The sequence below is a fragment of the Haliotis rubra genome, unplaced genomic scaffold (assembly GCF_003918875.1).
Source record: "Haliotis rubra isolate DU_JTF1 unplaced genomic scaffold, ASM391887v1 Scf9, whole genome shotgun sequence".
NCBI lineage: Eukaryota > Metazoa > Mollusca > Gastropoda > Lepetellida > Haliotidae > Haliotis > Haliotis rubra.
Window position 1 is genome coordinate 507,911 of NW_025767634.1, and position 13,917 is coordinate 521,827.

Consider the following 13,917-nt stretch of genomic DNA (forward strand, 5'->3'; position numbering starts at 1 on the left):
CTATCTGTATAAATACGTTAAGCCTCCTCTGACATGCTGTTGTCTCTGGTTGTCATTCTTACAATTGGCTTGTTAGTACCCAGAGTCAAGATGCCATACTTGTCAGAATTAGGTGTCAGGTAATTAATGTGATCATGTGGTCAGGCTTCCAGACTTGGTGCATGTATTCCTACTTTTAAATACACAAATGATTGTGGTGTCAATCACTGGATTGTATGGTCTAGACCCATTTAATGATATGCAAACCTCCACAATTCAGGCTGAAATATTTTTGACTGATGAATTAAACTGCTAACACATCTGTAATGCCAGTTGAGTAATTGAGTGATGGTATGTTTACTACCATGAGGGTAGGCTGTGAAGTTGAATGGGAATATGGATGCCTCAACAGGTATATTTTGGTGGATGTAGTAACCTCACCCTTTGTTTCCCAGGTTCCCTGAGGATAAGTCTTCGTACTCTGTTGACAAGCAGTTCATGTGGGGACCAGCTCTCATGATCTCCCCAGCTCTGGAACAGGTAAGATACGAGAGGGATAACTGGAGATCCCATCATGTGTCATTGGGCTCATTTTGAGTCACCATTAAGTTGGTAAATTTTATGCCACACTTACCATTATTCTTGCTACTATCAAGGGCAGCTTGTATCAGCATGAGACTATTTCCAAGCTTTATTATTTACTGTTTCAATAAACATATGAAAATACACATATGTAGCAGGGTGTGGAGTGCTTGTCAGCTTGCTAACAGTAACTTTGTACATGGGGACACAGTGCCTGAATGTCCATGGTTTACATCCCATCAGGAATTGCATGTCCTCTACCTTCCTAAAAAGTCTATGAAACCAGAAGGGGTCTCTGTAGTGTAGGGTACTTCAGTAATCTGTCTGGAGTCATAATTCAGAAATATAGCCTCACCAGCTAAACTGGACCAGTGCTAAATGACCAACAGAACCAAACTTGATGTGGTATCTGCTAATCATGGTGCCCTACACAGACCTTTGCCGCTTTTACTACTTGAATCCTCTTTTCCCTCATCCATAGTGCTGTTAAGTGTAGATTGCCTTGAATTGTTATGGTTAAATTACAAGTATGCATTATCTAAAGTGCCATGCAGAAACAGATTTCATTTATTCATGAGTTTTCTAAACATTCTACATTGTGGATAATATTTCATGCTGTTAGTCCTTTGTAAGTTCATAGTTCTCTTCTGTGGACTGGCCTCGCTGGTTAGTAGTTAGAGCATCCGCGACGAGAGAGGAAGGTCGGCTCCATTCCATCGGGCATCTAAATCAAAAAGATGCTGGCACAAAGCATTACGGCAGCCAACAAGGACTGGTCTGCCCAGAGTCAGTATAATGTGTCTAAGAGAGGAATTCATGTTTCACTTTCAAGGCATGGTATCTCAGTGAGCTACTCACTATAAACCAGCTTAAGTCTGGGCTAGTAGCCACCAGCCGCACATACACACACATGCACGCCATCATATACATGAGCAAAATTTTCTTAAGTACGCATGTTAAACCCCATTTTTGCTCACCTCACCTTTCTGTGGGCTCATTTTGCCACTATCTCGATGTTCCTGATCCTTTCTCACGCCTCCTTGAGTTCATGTCGTCACTCTCTCTCCTTGATATTTTTCAGAATGTGACCAGCGTGCTCGCATACTCTCTGCCCACATGGTTCTACTTCTCTAATGGGAGGCGGATGACTGACACTGGCGGGCACCTTTCATCCCTCCCTCAAGACCCACATGAACTTCATCAACCCCAACTTCAGGGGTGGCTACATCATCCCAATGCAGGAGTGCTCAGCTCTCAACAACAACAACACAGAGGTATTAGTTTTGTTACGATTCTCAACTTAATTAGATTAGTGGAGGCGGAGCTTGGAATAATTATTATGGTGAGATCGGAAAGGATGCTCCTTCAAAAAGCATTTATATGCACTGACTTGATTGATGCAGTGTGTGGGGCTCCATTAGCTATTCTCTAAACATTTGTATCCCCATGAACTTCTTTAAGCCCATTATTAACACAATGGCTACATTATCAAAGTACACGGTAATTCTTTTGGGCTATGAACGCTTTGGAGAATAAGTGGCCCTGGAGTCTAAAAGTACTGTAATTGTTCTGTGTGTAGGTTCATCCCTGAGTCTAGTAAAGATGTTCTACTATAGGTTTGAATTCATGATACCCCATCTTCAGTTGTTTTTCCAGGTGCTATAATGTGATATCACATCTAATATTTTTGTGTGTAAACCTTACTTGTATTGTTTTGATTTTCTTTCACAGCTCTAAAGAATAACTCTCTGGTTGGTAAGTAAAGTAATGCCCTCGCAACCAGTTTGCCAAGGGTGAGCTGTACCGGGACGCATGGAGACTCTGTGGGTAGGTCACATCTCTCCTGGGCTGGAGTCTGTTAGGGCTGGGGTGTGTTAGGATGTCTGTAAAGCCGCCATGAGCATGGTATGCATGGGATGGACTACAGGGCTATATAAGTACGCCCCGCTGCATATGCTTTCACTCATTACATATCATAGGGGCAGGAGGCGCAAACACCCGCTTGTAGGCGCAGGGAGGGGACACACCGCCGCTGGCGGTGGGGGCAGGGAAGGGCATAACAGCCGCTGATAGGTGCAGGAGGGCCATACAGCCGGGCTGGTAGGGCAGGAGGCATACCGCCGCTGGTGGGGCAGGGGACTGGCATAGAGCCGCTGAGGCGGGGCATACAGCCGCTGGAGGGCAGGAGGTGACAGAGCCGCCGGCAGGGGCAGGGGATACATGGCCAGCCGCTGGTAGGGCAGGAAGGGCACAGCCAGCTGGTAGGTGGGACATGCCACGCCGGGCCAGCCGCCGGTGGTGGTGCAGGGGAAGGGCATACCTGCTGCTGGTAGGGCAGGGAGGTGCAACCCGCTTGTAGGCAGGGAGAGGGCACAGCTGCTGGTGGATGCAGGGCATACAGCTGCTGATAGGTGCAGGGGAGGCGCCACTGGGTTGCTGGTAGGGTCAGGATGAGACACATACAGCCGCTGGTAGGTGCAGGGGCATCGCCGGCAGCGGCTGGCGAGCACCACACAGCCGCCGGCAGGCGCAGGAGGCCACACCGACGCCGGCAGCGGCGGTGGCCGCCACGGCCAGCCGCCGGCAGCGATGCCACGCCATCCGCCGGCAGCTGCGATGGGCTGCATCAGCCGGCAGCAGGGGACACAGCCACGCCGGCAGGCAAGGACACACGTCGCCGGCAGCTGCGGACACACACACAGCCGCCGGCAGGGCAGGACACGCCGGCAGGCGCAGCCGCCACAGCCTGGCAGCGCGGAGCCACAGCCGCCGGCCGGCAGAAGTGAGCAATGTCGCCGGAAGCCGCGTAGCCAGCACACAGCCCGCAGCGCGCCACACCGCCGCCGGCCGGGCAGGAGCACACCGTCAGCCAGCCGCCAGGTGGCCGCCAGCTGCCGCCGGCAGGCAACAGGAGCGGGCACACATCCGCCGGCCGGGCAGTGAGGCACACAACAGCCGGTAGGCAGGAGGCACACCGCCGCCTTACTCCAGCAGGGAGAGGCATAGAGCCAAGTAGGGCAGGGAAGGCATAGACAACAGAAGGCACACTGCCAAAAAAGGTGGGGGAAGGGGTATACAACTGAAATAGTGGAAGGGTATGGTGGACACAGCAGTGGTATAAAGGTGGAAAGAAAAATATCTAGGGACAGAAATATAGTATTGTAGATATAAGATAAAGAAAGGAAAGGACATGAAAAATATGGAAGGAAATATTGACTTGATGGACTAGACCTTAACTGAAAGGAGTTCTTGCACTGGAGGGAGACAAGGAGCCCTAAATGGAGAAGAAAGGAGAGGAAATAGGTATTTTAACACAGGAAAGCCTTGTGGATATAAAGAAAGAAATGGAAAGAATGGAATGAAACAGATGAAGATGGATGGACAGGAAAATGGAAGGGGGAATATAATGGATAGGGAAGAATGGATGGTGGAAATGGACGGAGGACATAATGGGGAAGAGTGGATGGAATGAAGAGGGAGGAAGGAAGGGTGAATGGAATAGGAATGGAAGGATAGGATGGAAAGGAATAGGTGAGATCGGACAGGAACAGCCAATAATGGAGGCATGGCCATCTTTTGCTATTATCAAGGGCAGCTTACCAGCATGAGACTATTTCCCAAGCTTTCTTTATTATTTACTGTTTCAATAAACATATGAAAATACACATATGTAGCAGGGTGGAGTGCTTGTCAGTTTGCTAACAGTAACTTTGTACATGGGGACACAGTGCCTGAATGTCCATGGTTTACATCCCATCAGGAATTGCATGTCCTCTACCTTCCTAAAAAGTCTATGAAACCAGAAGGGGTCTCTGTAGTGTAGGGTACTTCAGTAATCTGTCTGGAGTCATAATTCAGAAATATAGCCTCACCAGCTAAACTGGACCAGTGCGTTAAATGACTAACAGAACCAAACTTGATGTGGTATCTGTTGACTATAAAAAATTTACACAGACCTTGCCGCCTTTTACTACTTGAATCCCTTTTCCTCATCCATAGTGCTGTTAAGTGTAGATTGCCTTGAATTGTTATGGTTAAATTACAAGTATGCATTATCTAAAGTGCCATGCAGAAACAGATTTCATTTATTCATGAGTTTCTAAACATTCTACATTGTGGATAATATTTCATGCTGTTAGTCCTTTGTGTTCATGTTGCCTCTCTTCTGTGGGACCGCCTCCGTGGTTTATAGTTAGATATCCGCACGGAGAGTGGAAGGTCGCGGGTTCCATCCCCGCGGGCATCATACGAAAAGATGCTGGCACTCAGCATTAATGGGTACAACAAGGACTGGTCGGCTCAGAGTCAGTATAATGTGTCTAAGAGAGGAATTCATGCTTCACTGCGGCATGGTATCTCAGTGAGCTTTCACTATAAAACCAGCTTAAGTCTGGGCTAGTACAAGCAGCCGCACATACACACACATGCACGTCATCATATGAGCAAAATTTTCTTAAGTACGAGATGTTAAACCCCATTTTGCTCACCTCACCTCTCTTCTGTAGGCTCGGTTTTGCCACTATTCGGATGTCTTGATCCTTTTCACGCTCTCTTGAGTTCATGTCGTCCTCTCTCTCTCTGATATTTTCTCAGAATGTGACCAGTGTGCTTGCATACTTCCCTCGCTCCACATGGTTCTACTTCTCTAATGGGAGGCGGATGACTGACACTGGCGGCACCTTCAACCTCCCCGCACCCATGAACTTCATCAACCTCAACTTCAGGGGTGGCTACATCATCCCAATGCAGGAGCCAGCTCTCACAACAACACAGAGGTATTAGTTTGCTACGTATTCTCAACTTAATTAGATTAGTGATATGGAGCTTTGAATAATACAGGTAGGATTTGAAAGGATGCTCCTTCAAAAGCATTTATATGCACTGACTTGATTGATGCAGTGTGGGGCCTGGCTAGCTATTCTCTAAACATTTGTATCCCTATGAACTTCTTAAGCCCATTATTAACACAATGGCTACGATCAAAGTTACGAATTCTTTGGGCTATGAACGTTTTGAGAATAAGGGCCCTGGAGTCTAAAGTACTGTAATTGTTCTGTGTGTAGGTTCATCCCTGAGCCTAGCAAGGATGTTCTCGTTATAGGTTTGAATTCATGATACCCCATCTTCAGTTGTTTTCAGTGCTATAATGTGATATCACATTCAATATTTTTGTGTAAACCTACTTGTATTGTTTTGATTTTCTTTCACAGTCGAAAGAATAACTTCTGGTTGGTAGTAGCAATGCCCCGCAACCAGTTTGCCAAGGGTGAGCTGTACTGGGACGATGGAGACTCTGTGGGTAGGTCACATCTCTCCTGGGCTGGAGTCTGTTAGGGCTGGGGTGTGTTAGGATGTCTGTAAAGCGCTTTGAGCATGCATGTAGATGGGATGGACTACAGGGCTATATAAATGCCCATGTATATGTTTACTCATTACATATATCATAATCATTGGATAATACTCACCATAGTAGCATTAAATATTTGTGTATTCTCACATTCTTTTTCAGAAGAAGTCCTCCTTGGGGTACATATAAGCATTAAAATGTCCATTTTAAAAGCCTACGACAGTTGTAACAATATTTCAATAAAATATTTTACCAAACAAAAACTCGCTATGTGTGGTGAGACTACCCCCTACAGGGCCCCTCGTGAGGCCCCCTACAGCCAAGAGCAGGTAACTCTGGTTGTGTACCTCAGATTCTCACTTTTCATGCTGTCGCCGGGTCGTAGGTTGCATTGCATGGTCCAAGAAGCTACTTAATAAGAGAGCCGCATGAGTGAGATAGAGTCAAATCCTGTATGTATGGAGGCTCTGTCTCGAGCCTTTGTCCCTCTCTGTAGACCCCTCGATGATCCCTCAGAGCTCTCTGGAAACAGAGACCTCACTCATTGAGGATCGATTCGAGGAGGCTATGGAGGAGGATGAGGGTCGGAGGAGTTGGGCACGCCTTTGGTTTCGCTTTCGGTGCGCCCCTGAGGCAGGTAATGGAGCGTGATTGCTCTGTCCTGCCCCAGGTAGTGGCCAGTACTGGCACCCGACCCTCAGGGAGTTTCGGCCCCCAGGGAGGCTTTTGCTCCCACCAAGGTGGGGACACAAGGCTGCGTGATATTACCCTCAGTCTTGTCTGAAGTAATCAACCCCTCCTCTGTGGTACCAGGTCCAGGTTCGATTTGCCAGAACTTGGACCGTCGGTACCTCATGGGGAGGCTTGTTCTCTACAATCCCCCAGTGGTTGACGACATTGTGCTTACGCATCCGTAAGCCCTGGGGGAGTCGCTCGGGTAATTCTATGGCTTCAGCCAAGCAAGGTCGCCGGCTTCCGCCGTTCACGACTAACGCTACAGCGTTTAAATCCGCCTATCGATCCTTTGAAGAGCAATACCGCAATGCGGTTCAATGCCTCAAAGTGACGATCCATTCCGCCTACATCTCGGTGTTGCAGAGGCAACTACTGGATGTGGGTGGGGTGGAGGAAGATTCGTCTCCCTCCACCTTGGCTAAGCAATTAACGGAGGTACAGTCACATCTGGCGCGCGATTCTATCAGGTCGTCGGCTTGCCAAATGATGTCGGCGGTGATGGGCCTCCGCCGCCTGTGGCTTTCCTCGCGGGCGGTATTATTCGCCTGCCACGCAACAGGCTCTGCTGGCGCTGCCATTCGGGATGGGTTCTACCCTGTTCCCCGGGCAGCTACAGTAGTCCGGAGGAGGCTGGAGGCTGTCTCAACCTTCAAGGACTCTAAGCCCCTGCTGGAACAGCTCTCACACGCCTCGGGCCAAGGCCCCGGTTGTGTCTCCTCCAAGATATCCTTCTGCCGGGCGAAGGAATCTGTTAAATGGGCTCAGCCCTTGCAGTCAGCGGAGGGGTAAGGGCAGAGGCAGGGGCAAGGGCAAGGCCACGGGCGCCCACCAGCCTTCTCAGAGGAAGGGGAAGTCAGCCCCGCTTCCCAGCTATAATTCCTCCGGAGCCCTTGTTGGTACCAGACCAAGCAGTCGGAGTACTGCCAAAGTCAGGTATTCAATGTCTCCTGCCACATATCCCTGTGGGTGGTCGACTTTCCCTCTTCCTGTCGGAATGGGAAAAAGTCACGTCCAATCCCTGGGTCCTGTCCACACTCAGGGAAGGCCACTTGCCACAGTGGAAGCGAGACCCACCCCCTTCTCCGGGATCCGCTGCACTCCAGTGCCGGCTGCCCTAGAGAAGGCGGAAGTGCTCGCGGCGTCAGGTCCAGTCGCTGCTGGACAAGGCAGCCATAGAGGTGGTTCCTGTGGGACAAGAAATGCTGGGTTTTACTCAACTTATTTCCTTTGTCACCAAAAGGACGGAGGGTTCAGACCTATTCTAAACCTCAAAGGTCTGAACGACATGTTAGAGGTACCGCCCTTCAAGATGGAAACACTGCGCTCGGGTGATTTCGCCTGTGGAGAAGGGAGATTGGCTCACGCCAATCGACCTCAAAGACGCAGACTTCCATGTCCCTATGCACCCCGAAGTTCAGGAAATACCTAAGGTTTTCCTTCGACGGGAGGTGCTATCAGTTTCGGTACTCCCCTTCGCATTTCCACAGCCAAGGGTGTTCACCAAACTCATGCTAATTCCAGCTCAGGTAGCCAGGTCACAGGGCAGGTGCTGTCACCCCGCACCTAGACGATTGGCTCCTTCAGGCGCTTTGCCACTCACTTGAGTCGAAGGCGACACTTGCTGTGATGAGTATTCTCACCAAGTTGGGCTGGATTATCAACCTCAAGAAATCAGAACTGGTTCCCACCCAGGATCTGGTGTTCTTGGGAGCTGGTAGATTCGAGACAGCGCGAGGGATAGTCTCCTGTCTCCCGGACCGGCCACCAAAGTCCAGAGAGTTGTGTTACACCCTCGAAGTTCCCCAGGGCCTCAGCTCGACTTGGCTCCAGTTGTTAGGCAACATGGCGCAACGGTGGACATCGCTTTGGCGAAGCGCTGGGTTGAGGATGCACCCATTCAGCAGGCTCTAGCTCGAATGTGGGTCCACACCCAGGGTTACGAAGCTGATTCTCCACACTCCAGGGTGGCTAATTCCTCATTTACGGTGGTGGACACTGGCAGGGAATTTATCCAAGGGGCTCCCTTTGGACATCCCATCGCCAGATCTCTCAATTCAGACGGACGCCTTCACAGGGTGGGGGCTGGGCTCTGTCGGTCGGTCTCAGGCCTGTGGTCACAGAGCGAGGGCAACTGCACATCAATGTGCTAGAATTGAGAGCAGTCAGGTTGGTGTTCAAACGACTTCGAGCAGGTTCAAGGCCGCGGTGGTCCGCCTCGAGATGGACAACCAGACGGCAATGACCTACATCCTGAAGCAGGGCTGCACGGTTTCCGCCTCTTCTGCAGGAGGCATGGCAGTTTCTGCTCTGGTGCCACCAGTTCGACATACGGGTAATGCCTGTTTATCTCCCCAGGGCGACAACGCTCGAAAGCAGATGCACTCTCTCGTCCGTGATCCTGGCCCCACACGCAAAGGGATGCTCCATCGGGGATATTCGGGCTATCTCCCAGTTGTTCGGGTCGCTCCAGGTGGATCTGTTTGCATCTGGGGGACGAACCAGATTCGGGTTTTTGCTCTCGGATACCGGATCCGGAGAGCCATCGCCCAAGACGCTTCCAGCTCGATTGGACGGACAGGGTTCTGTGTATGCTCCCCGCCACTACCCCTGATTCCCAAAGTCCTCTTGCAGCTTGCCACCCAACCAGCTCGACTTCTTGTGCTCCTTGCACCCCTTTGGTCGGCTCAAAGCTGGTTTCCGTACTACTCAGGTTTCTGGCTCAGCCTCCTGTACTATTACCCTTTCGACCGACTTACTATCCCAGAACGGAGCCGCGACCGAATCCCAGGATTCAGTGGGTGGCCTGGTTCTCTGTCCGAATCGCTTCCACGCTGAAGGAATTCCTGCACCAGTTGCAGACACAATTCTGGCTTCGGAGGGATTCGGACAAACGCTCAGTATGAGGATAGATGGGCCTGTTATGCGCGCTGGTGTGTCGGCAGAGGGATTCTTGATCCCTTTTCTTCAACTGTAATTGAAGTACTGGAGTTCTTGCAGTCTCGGTTAGAAGCCGGTTTAGCCGCCGCCTACTATCCGGGCTACTCCACGGCAATCTCTGCCTTCCATATCCCTGCCGACGGTGCTCTCTTTGGGGCAGCACCCTCTCAGTACAGCTTTTAGCAGGCGTGGACAGAATCCGTCCGACTGTCCGGGCGGATTAGTCCCCCGCGGGACTTGTCAATCGCTCTTGATTGATGTCCGGTCCTCTCTTTCACGATCTGTCGCCTCTTTCACTCCAGCTGTTAAGTTGGAAGGCTGCCTTTCTTGTGGCGGTAACGCCTGGCAGGCGGTAGGTGATATCCATGCGATGTCAGCGATCCTGCTCTGACTGTCTTTCACAAAGACAGAGTCAGTATTCGGGTTGCCAGACTCCTACCGGCCCTAAGGTCGCAGGCTTCTTTCATATAACGGCGCCTATCGAACTGCCAGCTTTCACTCAGCCTCCATCGTCCGTACCTCTCTTCGGGCGTGCTCACGCCTTAGATGTCCGTGAAGACTCTCAAGGCTTATATCAACTAACGGCTGCTATCAGGAAAGATAAGCAGCTGTTCTGTTGTTATGGCGGTGGCAAGGTTGGTCTTCCGCCAACAAGCAGACCATATCTAGGTGGCTTGTCTCTGCCATTTGTTCGAAAGTTACTCTTTACAAAGGATTAACCATCCCTCAGGGTTTAAAGGCTCATTCTATTAGGGCAGTGGCTACATCAAAGCATACCGCGCACTGCCCATTGAGGAGATCTGCTCAGCGGCTATCTGGAGCCGACCGAAAGCACGCTCATCCGCCACTATCAGCTGGACAAACACTCACGGAGCGTGCTCGGTTTGGCCAGACAGTTCTCACCAGTGGCAGTGTCGGATTCTCTAGCCTAATGAGCCTTAGAAATCACGCTTGCTTTTCTCATGGTGTAGGTGTTAATAAATTCCTCAATTTTATCGGTGGTGGTATCACATTGGTGGTGGTTTTACCGTATGTAGCGATTATCACCGCTACAGTCACTGTGTTCATCCCTGCACCACGCTTCGCTGGTTTGGGTTGCTGAGGGATATATATTGACTCGCCCCATACTTTCCCTCCCATTTTGATGGTTGGGGTGGACTTAAGGGCCCCGCCTTTTATAAATTCCACCAATAGCCTATCGGCTAGGCTCCTTTTTCCCCGCTTTGTCATGCCCCCGCCTGATTGACATCAGCGGTCAGGTGACTAGGTGAGTGTACTTTCTCTCTCTGTCGCGGCTTCGGCTGTGCCTTCGACTGAACTAGGGGGTATGTTAGGCAGACAGAATACCACTCCCGACTCAACATCGTTGGGAGTCTGTCTTATGCTTATATGTACCCCAAGGAGGACTTCTTCTGAAAAAGAATTTTACAAACCTGGAGAGGTTATGAATTCTTTGAAGAAAAGTCCTCCTTGGGGTACGGCCGCCCACCTCCCCTCATTCTGTCTGACACGTTCAGCATGAAAAGTGAGGTACGAGGTACACAGCCAGAGTTACCTGCTAGGGGGCTTGAGCTGTAGGGGCCCCCACGGGCCCTGTAGGGTGGTCTCACCACACATAACGAAGTTTTTGTTTGGTAAAATATTTTATTGAAATATTGTTACAACTGTTGTTGAGGCTTTTAAAATGGACATTTTAATGCTTATATGTACCCCAAGGAGGACTTTTCTTCAAAGAATTCATAACCTCTCCAGGTTTGTAAAAAAATACAATGACCTGACCTGGCTCATCTGAATATGTGCAATTTGAATTTTCTGCTTTGGATGTGATGTCAAACAGTGTAAGTTCAGTTTGTGAAGACAGCAAATGATTATGAATATAGCAATTCAATCAAACTGCTATCGCCACATACCACATCAAGTCTACATTTTTAGTGGTATCAGTTCACAATTACATTCTGTAAGACGAAGGTAGGACCAAATGCATATTCTACCATGACTTCAGTAAACACTGGATTGTGATTGGTTAATTAAAGTCATTCAGAGGTATATAATCACGTTATACAGGTCTCTGTTTTCCGTGCGCAATCATACATGGTTTACGGTAATGCACTATTTTTGTCTGCCCACTAACATGGCGGACACCAAACAACCTACCGATGCATCGATAAATTACGGCGATTTTACTGTCGGAAATTGCACATATGTCTTTAAAGATGGATTTAGCGATGACGGGCTCGACTCACTACTTGCGTAAATCACAGCAATAGGTGTTTATACATACAAAAGTACTTAAAGAAAGCATGGAAACAAATATTCAGTCGAACAAGATCAAAACATCGTCTGCTTTCCTAATAAAAATTCAGCAAAAACAAATTTGTTTACGTTGATTCTATGTTATGTCAGAATAGATCCAGCAATAGACTGCTACAAAATTTCGTGTTAAATTTATTATCAGCTGGTCAACGATATCGCCACTGATCTTGATCCGTAACGGAGGATGCATTAACATCGAACGAAGAAATTTTAATGCCTTCCGTCCACATAAATAAACAGTTGGGTTATCAATCAAACAAAATGATATTTTGAAATTTGTACTGTTTCAAATTTAGCGGTAGTAAAACACAATTAGATCTACAGAATCTGCAAACCGCTCTGTTTAGCCCAACATATTTTTTTTTTCTAAATGTATAATATCGTTGAAAAGTTATTTAGCTTAGTCATGATCCTTCTTATCCATTACACTGCTTGATCTAATGTAGTCTATTAAGTATAATTAATTACCTTACCATGTTTATGCCAGAGGCACACCCTGCGTGTCCTGATCCATCCTTTTCGAAATATCACCACAAATCTGGCTCTTTGTCAACAGACTCTCGTGAACATGCCAGCTTAACCGATTCAATTTGAATTCACTGCACTTTGAAGCCACTAGGTCACAAAACACTTTCCAAAATGTAGAAAATAATATCCCAGAGAATCGAATTTGAGCACAAAGTACACACATGAGTGTGTAAGAGTCACTACAGCTGTCACACGCAGACGTAGAGGTGCTGAAATCGCCAAGTTGACAGGGCTTAAAAATTCAACAGCTCTAAATTCGCACAACACGGACTTCTCGCTACAGCAAAAGCCTCTACTCTTAAATTTTGTACCAGTACCAGTAATTAGATATCAAAGACTATCTCAGTCATACAATCAGGTTAACCTTGCACAAACTGTCAGAGGCTCTCCTGTCGCAACTTTCCAAATTTGCACGTAAATGTAAACAATGACTTCGGAGAAAAGGTCAAGGCCATGAGGTTGCTACCACTTTTCTGGTGGGGAAAGGGTCTACTGGTGGAATTTTCAAATGTGAACCAAGCTTTTAAACTTATTTGATATATGTTTTCCAACTTATCAGTTAATGATTGGTGATTGATGCATTGAAAAACAAAAGCGTGATTTGTTATTACTGAATCTGTAGTTTGTTAGTCATTGACGGGTTTGCCACCAAACACCCCGCTTCGGGCTTGATACCACTTGAGATTGGAATGCGAGGCGCTTCAATGCATTGACTCGTTACCAAAGAAAGAGCTCCACCTGAAATTGTTCATAAAATTGTCATAGAATGGAGATAAACCAGTTGTGTTGGAAAATCAGGAGGTATATAACGAATTATAATAGCTCTAAATTGTTCATTTAAACCTCACGCCACGCTCGGGTTTTAAATTAAATTTAGAGCTATTATAATTCCGTTATATACCTCTGATTTTCCCACACAGTAGGTTTATCTCCTAATTAGGCAAGGGGTCAGTTTCTGCTGATACATTAATTAGCTGATTTATATATCATCTTTTACAGAACACACTGAGGTCTAACATTGTGACAGCTGGGTACACAGCCGAGCCCATGATCCTGGGTAATGTCACTGTGCTGGGTGTAACGTCATCCCCCAAAACTGTCACAGTCAACGGAATACGTACTCAGTTTACATATTCCAGTTTCCAAGAGGTAAGTTATGAACTTTATATTTATGGTGATTGGATGACCCAGCCTACCTGACTGAAAAAATTTCAATGTGTAGAATCTTAATTCTAAATATCATATGAACAACAACTTTTCACCCAAGACATATCTGTAAAACTTGTGTGAATAACCTCATAAAGGTCACCCTCCATATATGACATAATCAACCACATGACAGCTTAGAGTTGTCTCCCTTCAACCACCCAACCTTGTTGTGACAGAAATGTCAATATGCTCAGGAATGCTGACGACCATCCGACCTTCTTGCTGTCTGCTTGACAGTCATTGAGTATATGACATCTGTTACAGTCTGTTACATCTTTATTATAATC

At 47.9% G+C, this 13,917-nt stretch overlaps 1 protein-coding gene across 1 annotated transcript in view; it reads left to right on the plus strand.

The window, feature by feature from the left end:
• The window catches only part of LOC124263883 (lysosomal alpha-glucosidase-like), a 30,181-nt gene that overhangs the window by 15,512 nt on the left and 752 nt on the right, over window positions 1–13,917 (plus strand). The window contains exons 15-20 of the mRNA XM_046698609.1: window positions 435–519; window positions 5,155–5,336; window positions 5,772–5,856; window positions 6,722–7,428; window positions 8,442–8,718; window positions 13,421–13,570. Coding sequence (XP_046554565.1) covers window positions 435–519; window positions 5,155–5,336; window positions 5,772–5,856; window positions 6,722–7,428; window positions 8,442–8,718; window positions 13,421–13,570 — 1,486 coding nt within the window. The remainder of the gene's footprint in view (window positions 1–434; window positions 520–5,154; window positions 5,337–5,771; window positions 5,857–6,721; window positions 7,429–8,441; window positions 8,719–13,420; window positions 13,571–13,917) is intronic.